General features: G+C 26.8%; 3 protein-coding genes across 4 annotated transcripts; 2 read left to right on the top strand and 1 right to left on the bottom strand.

Annotated features, from left to right (window-relative positions):
* The first annotated feature begins 24 nt into the window (after positions 1-24).
* Positions 25-3,998, top strand: LOC149032506 (uncharacterized). The gene is made up of 4 exons (XM_089172585.1): positions 25-448; positions 542-832; positions 910-2,079; positions 2,161-3,998. Exons 1-4 carry the CDS (start codon positions 161-163, stop codon positions 2,470-2,472), a joined length of 2,061 nt encoding a protein of 686 aa, XP_089028711.1. The 5' UTR covers positions 25-160; the 3' UTR covers positions 2,473-3,998.
* A 142-nt stretch (positions 3,999-4,140) lies between these two features.
* On the top strand, positions 4,141-9,728 carry retm (real-time). 2 transcript variants are annotated; one of them, XM_089172586.1, is made up of 17 exons: positions 4,141-5,034; positions 5,521-5,670; positions 5,759-5,890; positions 5,979-6,107; positions 6,181-6,284; positions 6,730-6,809; positions 6,926-7,228; positions 7,304-7,392; positions 7,489-7,626; positions 7,729-7,849; positions 7,922-8,046; positions 8,261-8,338; positions 8,726-8,972; positions 9,049-9,164; positions 9,243-9,385; positions 9,471-9,557; positions 9,654-9,728. In XM_089172586.1, exons 1-16 carry the CDS (start codon positions 4,972-4,974, stop codon positions 9,538-9,540), a joined length of 2,088 nt encoding a protein of 695 aa, XP_089028712.1. In that variant the 5' UTR covers positions 4,141-4,971; the 3' UTR covers positions 9,541-9,557; positions 9,654-9,728. The 2 variants fall into 2 exon arrangements, with proteins under 2 accessions (XP_089028712.1, XP_015174162.1); XM_015318676.2 differs by lacking the exon at positions 8,261-8,338.
* Positions 9,729-11,224: 1,496 nt separating this feature from the next.
* Positions 11,225-13,090, bottom strand: Phf5a (PHD finger protein 5a). The gene is made up of 3 exons (XM_015318677.2): positions 12,769-13,090; positions 12,496-12,686; positions 11,225-12,398 (listed from the first exon to the last, which is right to left on the bottom strand). Exons 1-3 carry the CDS (start codon positions 12,818-12,820, stop codon positions 12,309-12,311), a joined length of 333 nt encoding a protein of 110 aa, XP_015174163.1. The 5' UTR covers positions 12,821-13,090; the 3' UTR covers positions 11,225-12,308.
* Positions 13,091-13,830: the final 740 nt, after the last annotated feature.

Here is a 13,830-nt window from a genome sequence, read left to right as displayed (position 1 = left end):
GCGCCTCGTTCCTTATTCGATAGACCATCAACGTCTTTGAAAAATCGTAGAGATATGAAGTTCCAGAAATATCGTGAAATCGTTAGACCTACTATATCAATGCCTAGTGGTATAAAACCATCGCATATGACGAAAAAATTCTGTCGAACAAGACCAACACATGTTGGAATGGATAATACACGAGGATTGGGCATTGCTTCAAGCGATTCAATTTTATCAAGGCTTACCTCTTAATTTGCTAATAGTGTCTCCTGGACAAACTCCAAATTGGGATTTGGTTGCAGATATTGTTACTAACACCTCGAGAATATACAGGTCATCTAAACAATGTAAAAATCGTTACGAAACCGTGGTTGTTCCTAGAGAAGAAGGGAAACTTCTTTACGATACAACACCAAAGAAACAAAAGAAACAAAAAGGCGTATATAAAATACCTCAAGTCTCTGAGGTAAACTTAAGTTATTTCTCTGATGATATAAGAATAATGTTTAATGTTATGTAATCATTTTCTTATATACTATATTATATATTATGTTTATAGCAACAAACTAAAACGAATAGGCCGATGCGAACATCTCAGTTATATAATCAAGATAAAAATCACTCATTCACGATGATGTGTTGCCAGAGATTTGAGATGATCAAGTCTATTTCTAACAAAAGAAATTCTACCGTTAAACCTTTATTAGTAAATCCTTTGATGAAGAATCCTACGAATGCAGCAGTTCTAGCTGAATGTAACATTCAATATGACAGTCCACTGTCACCGATAGAAGTCGCTACACGAAGAGCTGATAGAATAGCAAAAGAAAAACTAAAGCAGCAGCACGCTGTTAGTATCTTCAATGAATTTCTTTCTTTTTTTGTATTTAATTAAATATAATTAATTATTATTAACATATTACTTAGGTTTTAACTGCGGAACAACAGCAGCAAGCGGCAGCACGTTTGTTGCAACAACAACAACAACAACAGCAGCAACAAGCACAACAGCAACAACAAGCTCAACAACAGCAACAAGTTCAACAACAACAGGTACAACAGCAGCAACAGCAAATTAAATTGCAGCAGCAACAGCAACAATCGCAACAAACGATATCGAATAATACACCTCCTCAGGTGCACCAATTGGCACAAGTAGTGACGACCGTAGCAACGAATGTTCTTACATCTATGAAGACTGTAACAACAATGAACAGTGTCACGACTTGTGCCACGACGATGGTCACTACAACAGTTAAAGCACGACAAGGTGGTGCATTAACTATGCAAGACGTAAGAGCAACTCCAACTGTTGTTAGTGTATCTAATCTTCAAGCAGCTCAGAGAATTGCAACGGCTGGTTTAGTATCAGCTGCTCAGAGTTCTGCAGGTGTGACACCTAAGGGAATAGTCGGCGTTACCGTAGCCTCGGCATCTGGTAGCAAGACTATTACAGCTGCCCAATTTCAATATTATCGTCAGCAGCAACTTCTTTTAAGACAGCAACAACTGAAGGTTATCCAGGCACAAGGAGTCGCCGGGCAAAAAGTCTCAGTAGCTGCTTCTGCTGCTGCAGCACAACAAAGAGCAACATTAATGAAACAGGGTATTGCTACTGCGACTGCTGCTCAAGGTGGTGTTGGAAAACAAACAGTAGCAAGGGCAGTATCAGAGACTGAAATGGCAGCTTTAATAAAGAGGCAAACTTTACAGCAACAAGCTAATAAGACCGTAGCTCAAGTTCAAGTACCTACTCAATCTGGGCTTACACCAGCGCAAATATTTGCGCAAACTGGATTACAAGTTCAGCCAGCGGGTACATCAGCTAGCGGTGCACCGGTAGCTACTTTGGTAAAAGCTGGTGTGAGAACTGCTACACCACAGCAAATTCGACAGTTGGCACTTCATCCTCAAATTATAGCTCAGAGAAAGCTGCCAGCTCAAAAAGTAGCGCAATTAGCTCAAGTTACTACTAAAGGTGGGGTACAAACGCAACTAATTGTTCAACAGAAATCTTTACCGACTGCCATGACAATGCAACAAATTCAACAAGTAATGAAGCATGTACAGCCATCTACTATGCAACAATTTACACATGTAAGTTCATCGGACTCGCGCGTTTTATAAATGTTCTTTATTTCCAATATCAAAATATTTGATTTTATTGTTTAATTGTAGGTTTCAACGGGACAAACTGTTTCGCAACCAGGTCAAGTAGTTTTAGCCAAATCTCCTTTGCAAACTCGAGTAATACCAGTAGCTCCAGCTTCCTTAAAGCAAACTATTCAAGTAGTTACTGCCGGTAACCCACAGTTAAGACAAACAGCACCAGTTCAAGGAAAACCGATTGTTACCACAGCAAGAGGTAGTCCAGGTTCCAGTCAAGTTAGACTTCAAACTATTGCACATCAAGTTCACCCACAGCAAGTGCAACAGCAACAACAACAACAGCAACAGCAGCAACAAACACAAGATACTCAACCAAAATAATGTGGTTGGTAAGTATACGTTTTTACATGTTATATAAGAAGTTGTAGACGTGTTCACAATTGTTAGGCTCTACAATTGAAAAGAACTTAAGTTCGATTGTTTGTTCAGAATTTACTATAATTCGTTAATCAAAAACACATTCCATACTAAACTATAAATATTTGAATTATAATTTTTTGATTTTCTTACATAATGATAGTTTAGTCTCATAGATAATATCTCGCGATAATCATTATGTGAATATTTATTAATAAGTAAAAATAGTACATAGATTTAATTGTAAATTGTACATTAAAATTAATCATTTGTTTGAATTATTTAACGAGCAGAGAGTAAAGTGAATTTCATCAAGTTTAAGTTCTATTTTATTTAGAAACATTGCGAAAGTGCATAAGTGTGTATAATATAAAAATATATATTTGCAACATGCAATGCATATATTTTATATTTATATATCACATTTATCAAGTTAATTATGTAGGAAAACCTCAAGATTATTTTGAGGAATTATAATAATAGGTTATTATATACATAAGTGCTTCCGATTTCTATTATATAATATTGAAAAAACGTAATTTGTAAATTTGAATTGTTCACATTTTTGTGCAATGTTGTTTGAATTCATCGTTATAAAATATGTAAAAAAAAAAAAAAAAAAAAATACATTTCATCGTAATATCATTTACAAAAAAATTTATATATATATATATGTATAATAATAATAATAATTTTGTTTTTACTAATACAGAAACAACTAATACGGAAACAAACAAATAAACAAACATTTTCATTTCGCTATCATTCTTTTATAAAATAGACCTTTTATCATTAGTGTCTTGTCCGTAGTAAATATTTTTGTAATTTCTACAATATTGTGAAAGAAAGAAAGAAAGAAATAATAACCATGACACACAAGTTTCATTAAAAAAAAAAAAAAAAAAAAAAAAAAAAACAAAGAAGAATTATATAACAACTGATGTAACACTGAAGAAAAAGACAGTGATGGAAATAAATATAATAATTAATTAATAATATATTGTAACAGTTAAATATCATAATTTTCTGTTACTAACTTCGACTAGAAAATCTGAAGAAATTTTTGAAAAAGTTTGAAGAGAAATAATTGTGTATATATATATATATGTTATTATTTTTATTTGCCATTTGCTGTAAAAAAAATTGCCAATCATATTGTCTCGATAAGAAATAATACAAAACAAAAATTCCTTTAAAGGCATACAGAAAAACTACGATATAATATAACATAAAATAAAATAAAATAAAATAAAATAATACAAAATAATCGGACATACGAATTATTAAAAAATTAATCATCAAAAGAATCATTTTATAGTGCATGATCCATCCTCCCTGTAAGAAAAACAATTTTTTATGTTATAAGACATACAAAGAGGAGAGATTGCATAATGCTTTTTTCTAAGCATACAACCTGAAATCAGAATACGCTTAACTCACTAATATACGCGTAAAATGATAAAAAAAAAAGAAGAATGAAAAAAAAAATATCGTACTATAAACTTCGTCTGTACATGAATCAGTTACCTATAGGATTTAAAACATAAAAATAAATAAATATATGCGATATTTATACTAGAATCGTCGGTAGTTGAATTGAAATAAGATTGTAACTATAATATGTATGTATGTATATGTATAATTATTGTATTATAGTAATTAAAATAAAATTCCCATAAGTAAGTCGACAGGTTGAGGACTGAATTTAGACTTTTAAGATTATTAGAAAGACGAAGACGAACAAAAAAAAAAAACAAAAAATAAAAAAGAACGAAAAAATCACAAAAATGTATCTGTAATTATTAAAATAATTGCAGTACCTAAAATAATTGTCTACGAAATTTTTCTACCTATAAAACGTATTTTAATTGTAATTTATTTCTTAGGTCACTTTATTCATAATTCCTATATAATTAAAATTAATTAGAAAAAAATAAATCTGAGGACTATTATCATCTACCCTTACATGAAATTATCGAAAATAGCATTTCTAATATTTACGAAACAAAGTATTATGTAAAAGACTAAAGTTCGAACTAAGAGACAAGACTTTTCAAATTTGTAAGGAAATTTTATTTTCTTTTGATAAATTATTTAAAAAGAATGTGCATATTTTGTTTACATCTAGTGCCGTATTATCGAAAAGTCCCAAAAAGGGCACCGTCTCTTTAACTCAGGATCGTAACAACGAAAAGACCTAAAAGGGGCTCTTTTATAATTCGTCGATAGATGGCGCTGATGTCACTGTCTTAAGCGCTCCCTAGTAGTCGAACATACGTACTAAGTTTCTGCTTCTGCATTCAATTCGTCTACTCTTGAGTGGATAGAGTTTATGATAACGTGAAGTGATTAAATTTGACGAATTTAAGTCGTGTTGACGCGTAACAGTAGTATAATTGTGCATATAAAACATTTTATATTTGTGAATTATTAACAATTGACAAATAAGAAGAATACGTCAATATGGTTCAACAATATCAATCACCTGTTCGAGTTTATAAGCACCCATTTGCCCTTGTCATGATGGTATATTTATTATTATACAGCCTTCAAATAGTTCTGTCATGAAATATTCATTAGATTTAGCTCGTCTTACTTTGGTCATGAATGTACATAAGTAAATTATAGGATAAAACCTTGTCTCTTCTAACCCTAAGTTGATCAAAACAACACGTTAGACTATTTTATGATTAAAAATTAGATATACATATATATATATATATATATATATATATATATATATATATATATATATATATATATAGATATTATCTATATAGCATAAAACATAATAAGATTATTGAAGATGTGATACTTTCACTTCTATAATTTCCTATACTTGTCCTTGTTAAAATCCTATTATGCAATAATCCTACAGATATATGCATATATCATGTTCCAGATTAAAATTAATTGATGATTATCCCTTTAAATTATAATAAATTTTTTTTATACATTCATATAAAAATTTATAAATTATGATATTTCATTAGATTTATTTTATATTTGTAGGCCTATGAACGCAGATTTCCAACGTGTCCGCAGATACCAGTATTTGTAGGATGTGATGTTACATTAGATGAAGAAAGTGAAGATGGTGCAATTAGAACAACTGAAAGAAGATGTAAATTAAATGTTGAAGCACCATATATTTTGAAAAAAGTAATTACTTGGTTTAAATGTATTTTCAAAACAAATTACATGTATGTGTATTTAATTGATTGATTAATTCTTACTTTATGTTTTATAGATCATTGGTGTAGACTTTGTATATTTTATTCAAAGAAATGTATTGAATAGACGCAAGAGTGTATTAGAAATTGAGGCGTACAATGAAAGTTTCTCTTCTAGAGTAATCGTTATTGAGAAATGTAGATACTTTGTAAGTAACGTTTCAATTTATGTAAACTATTTATAAGACTTTTATTTCTTAATATTACTCGTGTACTTATTATTAAATTATATCTAAGATTCATCCGGAAAATCCGGAATGGACTTGTTTCGAACAAACGGCAAGTTTGGATATTAAAAACTTTTTTGGATTTGAGAATTCAATGGAAAAGTTAGCGATGAAACAATATGCTCAAAATATTTCAAAGGTAAATAGAAAAAATTTTGTAAATTTTTAATCTGATGGTTCTAATTGTAATAATTAAATTCAAATGATTTTAGGGAAAAGAAATAATAGAATATTTCATCAATCAATTGAAAGAAGAAGGTGTAACGTATGTAGCACCATGGAGAGATCCAGAAGAAGAAACTTCCAAGGAAAAAGAGTAAGTGGTAAAATAAATTAATATGGTAAAATGAAATTGTTGCAAATGATAGGTATTAATATTATTAACATGTTAAGCAAGGAGCCAATTTTGTCGTGCTTTTCATTTAGGCGGTGATCACTCATCAATTCCCAGGGTTTGATACCGCCTAAACGAAAAGTTCATTATCAGTCTCCAGAGACTGATACCGTGCTCAACATGTTAAATTAAAATTGGGCTATATATGAATAGCACGTGAAGATCCAAGAGCACCTTCTTATTCTATTTATTCTCTTTTTGTGAAAACATTTGTTGGAAAGTTTCATACTTTAAAATATGTCTCTTTCTCTTTAATTTGCAGCAGTTAAAAACAAAACAAAATTTAATATTGCTCCTAGATTAATATTAGCGAATATAATCAACAACACATTCTTCTACATCTGCAATGGTTCATTTTTTTATATAGGAAGTATGTGGGTGATGGTAGTGAATTACATAGTGACAAAGAAGTATGTAATGTCGAGAACAAGTTGTCTAGTAATAGAGGTATTAGTATTTTCTTTTTAATAGTTTTTTTTTTCTTCTTTTTTTTTGAAATCATAAAAATATATTAATGATAACAGTATATATAATAATTTTGTTTTTTTCTTTTTATACTGTAGAGATACAACTCTCATCAGACTACATAGAAAGATATTTAGGAAAACTAGACATGATGCAAGAAAGCAAATTGATACAATTGCGACATAGTATAGAAGAATTAAGGGGTAGTTCAGTACCAGCCGATGCAACTCTACTAAGATTCTTAAGGGCTACTGAATTTTCAGTAGAAAAAGCTAAGGATATGTTGACTCAATCCTTACATTGGAGGAAAAAACATCAAATCGACAAACTTCTCGAAGAATATGAAACTCCTCAAGTTATCAGAGATTATTTTCCAGGTGGTTGGCATCATTTTGATAAAGGTAAGATGTTATGTTTAAATTATTCATTCAATAATAAAAATATAAATACTTCATTATTTTGATTTTATTTTATAGATGGACGACCATTATACATTTTAAGATTAGGTCAAGTGGACGTGAAAGGTCTCCTTAAGTCAACTGGAGAAGATGAATTATTATTATTGGTATATTATATTAAATTATATTTTTCATTAGAATTACAATATACACAAAGATACTTATTATTATTATTATTATTATTATTATTATTATGAATGCAGGCATTGCATATCTGCGAAGAAGGACTTCTTTTAATGGATGAAGCAACTACCGTTTGGGGTCATCCAGTTTCGCAATGGTCTTTGTTAATTGATCTAGAAGGTTTAAATATGCGTCATCTTTGGAGACCTGGTATAAAGGTATTAATAATTTTCAAAATATATATATGTATAATTAAAATATATTCTTTTACGAATTAACATTAAATTATAATAATAATAATAATAACAAATGTTTTTAAGGCACTTTTGAAAATTATTGAAATAGTAGAAGCTAATTATCCTGAAACAATGGGACGTGTACTCATTATACGAGCACCCAGATGTTTTCCTATATTATGGACCCTCATTAGCACATTCATTCGTAAGGATTCATTAAATTCGTATCATACTGTTTATTAATTCATTAATAATTAATGAATGTTTTTTATTGCAGATGAAAATACAAGAAAGAAATTCATATTTTACTGTGGTACGGATTATCAAGAACAAGGGGAAGGTGGTCTCAGCGATTATATAGATCCAGAATTTATTCCTGACTTTTTAGGTGGTTCATCTGAGGTAATGTCACTGTTATTTAATATTTCATATTATTTGTATAGTTTTATAAAACTAAAAGTATATGTAAAATTTTATTTTAACAAGCTCGTGTGAAATGATTGCACATATAGGAAGAAATATTAGCTAGAACAATAATTAAATAGTTCTAAAACATAGAGATTTATTTAAACATTGTATAACATATAAATATAATAGTTAATCTATTAACCGGTAGGAAAATATATATGAAGTATTCACGGTACCTCGAAGATATTATGTTTTCGACGCTGCAGCCAACAATCTTACAGACAGTGTAAGATTATATATATATGAAATTAATGTTCTATTTGTTGTAAATATTACACTGTTCGAATCAATGCAAAATGTATAAACAATAATCTAAATTGTGATGTACCACACTTCATGTACTTTTAAAGGTGCACTATGTTTAGTTTCAGTAATCTACTTCATCATAGATTCGTATATATGACCTAAATAGTATTAATTCAAATCTATTTCAAAAAAAACAAACAAACATTTAATCAATAAGAACCGTACGTTACATCATACAAATAAAAGAACTTCCGATTAAAGACATTTTTTTGATGGGCTTATATTATTAGCTGTAGTGTGCAAGAAATATTTTGCAAATTTATCAAACGATTTTAATAATTTATTTATCATCTGTTCAAAATGACAGACCTATATAATGGAAGGGGGAGTAGTGCCAAAACATTTATATAAAGTTGACCTGGAGAATACAGCTTGCGAACATGAACATAGCTTGTACCATTCAATCAGTTTGAGTCGTGGACAAAGTCATCAAGTTACAATCCAATGCGATGATCCAGGTGCTGTTCTTACATGGGACTTTGATGTTATGCGATACAATGTAATATTTACTGTATTGCATAAACCAAAAGATTATAATATTGATCCTTCTACAGGTAAAAAATATTATTATAATAATTAATAATAATGTTTTAATGATTATAATATAATTGTTAATAAATTTCATTACAGAAACTTCAGAATTGACATCATCTAGCGATCATGAAATAACTATTTCAAAAGAATCAAAAGAAGGTTTCTTTAAAGTAGAACCAAGTGTTGTATGCCACGATGGAGAAAGCATTCAAGTATTTCACAATTTGTTCTTTATAATATATTGAATTTATTTAGATAAAAAAAAGTAATATAAAACGTTTGTTTTTTAGGGTACACATATAATGCAGGTTGCAGGAACTTACATTTTACAATGGCAGAATCAAGAAGAACAAGGAGAATTTCTACCTTCGATAAGCTCTCATAAGGCACAACTTATGTACTTTTATGAAACTTTACCATCAGTACATTACAGGTATATTTACATGATATTTATATGTAATAAAAGAGTATGGAAAATTAATTGAAAAATTAATTATTATCATTCGTGTTCGATGAAGGGGATCCATGTTGAGTTTGCAATCTGCAGTGAGTGGACGATCTGTAGCAAGTTCATCTTTATCTAGATGAGAAGCAATCACTGCCAGGTATGTTAATTACTAATGATATAATTAATCATCAAAATTGATTTGTATGTTACTACAGGTATGCATTTATATTTATTTCTCTTATTCTATCTATAGAAGAAGCAATAATTGATACAAAATGAGAACCAGCTGATACTGGTAACATAAATACTATATTTTTATTGACGTCTAGGAGGAAAAAAAGTACAAGAAACCGTAAATTAATTAACAAGGTAAAACAAGAATGGTGGAAGCATAAGCAGACATTAGTAGAAAGTAATTATGCAATTGCATCACGTTAACTAAATAATTTACACTTTTTATTCGTTGACACTTAACATTATTAATCATGAATATTTTGACTTAAATGAATGTTTACTCTTAAACGATTTATTTTAATATGACGAAGAACAAGATTTTTCATATTTCATACAATCATTTTGTAATAGGGTTTGATTACATAAACTATATATATATATATATATATATATATATATATATATATGTATAAATCAAAGTACCTGTAATGATTTTATTTTTCAAAGAAATTCAGAATCTCTCGCTTCTATGCATTTATTTATAAATCTTTCTAGAAGTAAAATTAATCAATTCAATTCATTTTAATACTTTTTTCTTTGTTTTATTAAAGTTTTTATTAAATACAAAGAAAATCATCGAATAAGAGGAAACAATTCTGTCATTTATATTTATTTTATTATTACATAATATTTTGTTGATTATGTATATATATATTGAATAATTGCATTTCCTTAATAATAATTGTAAAATTTGAAATCAATTTATATCGATAGGAAGTTATATTTTTTTGTATGTTATTATTTTTAAAACGCGTATATCAATATCGTAATGATTTAATAATATATTTATATAAAATTCTTTCAGTTCTTTTTATAACAGTTCCCTTACGCGTGTCAATGAATTTTAAATAGTTTTGCAAAATTGTATAATTTAAAATTTAATTTTAACAACATAAATGTTGTTTCTTTTAAAATAATATAAAATATATTTTTTACTAAAAATGGAGTTAACTGTATCGTGTTAATGCAGTTTAAAAAACATGATGAACACATACACAAATATATATATATATATATATTAAAAAAATTAACATGTTATATACATATATAAATAATTATACTTCCAGTAAATGCTTATTATTTACTAAACGTATTGATGCTTAAGAACAGCCCTTGCTGTTTATATAATTATAATAGAAATAATAATAATTATTATTATTATATATATACAAAAGTAGTTTATATGGTAACGAATTTACTATATACAATTAAACATATATTACAACTGGGATTTGATTAAAAAAAAAAAAAAAATAGATTAGGACGTAGATGAGAAGCAAATTTTGTATAAAAAAAATCAATAATGTGTATATACACAATATAAAAGTATATAGATGATAAGAATATAAAAATTATATGATAAAGAAACTTAATCGCATTTTAATATAGAATACATAAAAATAGTTTTATTATTCTTTCGTTAATAGAAATCTATACAGAACTTTATAATTATTAAAATTCAATAATGGAACTATAACATTCCTATGACATTATCATTTAATTTATATTAAATGATTTTATCAAATAATTCCACTGATGAATTTGACGTAATCCATCCATTTGAAATATTTGCGATTAAGGACTAATGCATTTTATGTTTTTTTTTTTTTTTTTTTTAAATAAGGTTATGGGATATTTTATAATTCAATAGAGAGATTTTATTTTATTGATAAATTATTAGATTATATGTCAATAATTCAGGAAATATATCTATCCATCATGTTAGTTCAAATAACAAAGTTAACAGTCACAGAGAAATACAAGTTCTATCATAATGTTAAACTTGTACTTCTCTTATATGATATAAAATAGAAAAAAAAACAAATAAAACTACTTTTATATTAAATAATATATATTCTTTATAAGATAATAGGTAGGATAGAGAATACACATAACAGATGATAACTACATTGCTGCTGCTTTTTACAATAAATAATAGCTTTTTACTATTTTGCTTTTTCTATATTATAAATAAATATATTCGATAAGAGAATATATTATTTTACAAACAACGAAAACATTTTGTAAAATATTGTTTCATTTACAAAATGCCTATATATGTTATTTTGTATCCATTATTAAATGGCTATAGTTTTGATGAATGCTGCAATGTAGACAAATATTAACATTAAACGAAAAGAAAATAAAAAAATAAATAATAATAATAATAATAATAATAATGAAGCCGAAAGATTGAATCTATTTTTACAATCTATTGTAAAAAGTTGTTATAGAAAATAATAGAAAAAAAATGTTATTACATGCTTGTATACCGAATGAAGTATGGCAAAGTAGAAAATATATTTATTAGTAAAATTGGCATAGAAATATTTCTTAATGTGATTGAAATAAAAAATATATTACAAGCAATCAGGGAATAATTTAATAACGAATGATATACTTAAAAAAGGAATGTCTATTTATAGAAATTATCTTATGTATATATATATATATATTCAATAATATGTAATACATCTTTATCTTTACTTTTAAGTTTTATCTTATTATCAGATGTGAAATCATTGATGAATAATTCAAATATTATTATCATGTCCTATTGTTTAATATAAATCATTAAGAAAATTATTATGTCATAATATATATTTAAAAAAAAAAAAAAAAGAAATACATTTATTTCTTAATAATATTGCTGACGACTTATAATAAAACAAAATTATCTTCTTTTAAATCCATATTTTTTCCTCTCGTAGAAGAGATCCGTCTTGGAACTACCCAAATTAACTATTTTAGGACAACCGTCTCTCTGAAAACAATTTATATAATTAATTGTAATACACATTTGTTAATATTATTTGATATTATTAATTTATTACTAAATATATATATATATATATACTCACATCTTTTTCTTGAATAGTGCACTCTTTACAATAATATGCATCTGATACACCAGGTCCTCCGCATATCACACAACGTCCTTGGTATGATCCATAATTACATTCATCGCATATTCTAACTAAAGTACAAGGTCTAACATAGGAGTCACAAATAACACATTTACCATCACATTTTTCACAGAGACGACCAATGGCTACAAAAAAAAAATAATAATAATTTATAATTTCTATAATGCATTTGTTTATTATACTTTAAGAAATAATAATTTAACTTACCAACACCCGGTTGTTTACGACAAAAGATTAAATCTGGATGATGTTTGGCCATATTTAAAAAGAAATAATCAAACACTTCAAAATATTTATCATTTAGTTTAATACATGCAGTGTTTGTTAGGTTATATATTCGCCGACATTAAAAATGTACTTTTATTTTTTAATTCATCTCGTTGAATTATACTTTAAATAAATTTATTGCAATGAGAGGAGACAAATTTGTAGAAAAATTAGAAATTTTGTTTATAAATAATTATAATAATGAACAATAATGAATAAGACGCTGCAATAGGTTAGAACGACATGTACATGTAAACGAAACTTTATAGAATTTTAAAACAACTAACGAATAAAAGTAAATATAATTTTGAATAGATTATAAATTAGACGATAAATAATATTTTATTAATATCTCATTGATACATTTACAAATTCTATTTCAATATTTTATTATTGAAAATTTCTTTAATTTTTTTTTTTTTTTTTTCATATGAAACCGCCATAAAAATAATTACATTTGTTTCCGGTACAACACAATTAATTAATAGACATATATTTTTTTAATAAAAAATTATATATTTTATTAAAAAAAATAAAAAGAATATTACATATATCAGTTAACAAGTATAAAACAAATTCGTATTAATATAATTATTTAAATAAAATGGTCAATGCATTGATTCATGTAAAGTGACGTCATTTCTATGAAAAAGTTTACTTACTTAATATTTTAAATTGTATTTTATAATTGTTATTTATAATATTTATTATATTAAATTTTAATCACACATTTATGATATTTAAATGGAAAGAGAATATTTAATCACTGAATTTTCAAAGAATTAAACTTAAATAACTTAATTCTCGATAATGAAGGAAAAAATGGTAATTTTTTAAAAGTATCAAATGAACAAAATTAAAATATGAATTAAATTGAATTATAAATTGAGGGAATAGAAAGAATTAATTAATTAATATTTTATCAAAATATTGACACACATGATACATATAAATATATATATATATATTTAATGTGTGTAATAGAGAGAAACATATTTAATA

This window comes from Polistes dominula, unplaced genomic scaffold, assembly GCF_049000335.1.
Source record: "Polistes dominula isolate Pdom_NZ unplaced genomic scaffold, Pdom_raw_medaka contig_23, whole genome shotgun sequence".
Lineage (NCBI taxonomy): Eukaryota > Metazoa > Arthropoda > Insecta > Hymenoptera > Vespidae > Polistes > Polistes dominula.
Note: the sequence above shows the minus strand (reverse complement) of the source record. Positions and strands in the feature narration are given on the sequence as shown.

Excerpts from the sequence above, each read along its gene's own strand:
- retm (XM_089172586.1), top strand. The coding sequence starts at position 4,972 with ATGGTTCAACAATATCAATCACCTGTTCGAGTTTATAAGCACCCATTT. Across the intron at positions 6,810-6,925 it reads CAAGTTGTCTAGTAATAGAG|AGATACAACTCTCATCAGAC; the intron begins GTATTAGTATTT and ends TTTATACTGTAG. Across the intron at positions 7,850-7,921 it reads CCTCATTAGCACATTCATTC|ATGAAAATACAAGAAAGAAA; the intron begins GTAAGGATTCAT and ends TTTTTATTGCAG.
- Phf5a (XM_015318677.2), bottom strand. The coding sequence starts at position 12,820 with ATGGCCAAACATCATCCAGATTTAATCTTTTGTCGTAAACAACCGGGT. Across the intron at positions 12,687-12,768 it reads TCGTAAACAACCGGGTGTTG|CCATTGGTCGTCTCTGTGAA; the intron begins GTAAGTTAAATT and ends TTTTTTTTGTAG. Across the intron at positions 12,399-12,495 it reads GCACTATTCAAGAAAAAGAT|AGAGACGGTTGTCCTAAAAT; the intron begins GTGAGTATATAT and ends AATTGTTTTCAG.
- LOC149032506 (XM_089172585.1), top strand. The coding sequence starts at position 161 with ATGTTGGAATGGATAATACACGAGGATTGGGCATTGCTTCAAGCGATT. Across the intron at positions 833-909 it reads AACTAAAGCAGCAGCACGCT|GTTTTAACTGCGGAACAACA; the intron begins GTTAGTATCTTC and ends CATATTACTTAG. Across the intron at positions 2,080-2,160 it reads CTATGCAACAATTTACACAT|GTTTCAACGGGACAAACTGT; the intron begins GTAAGTTCATCG and ends GTTTAATTGTAG.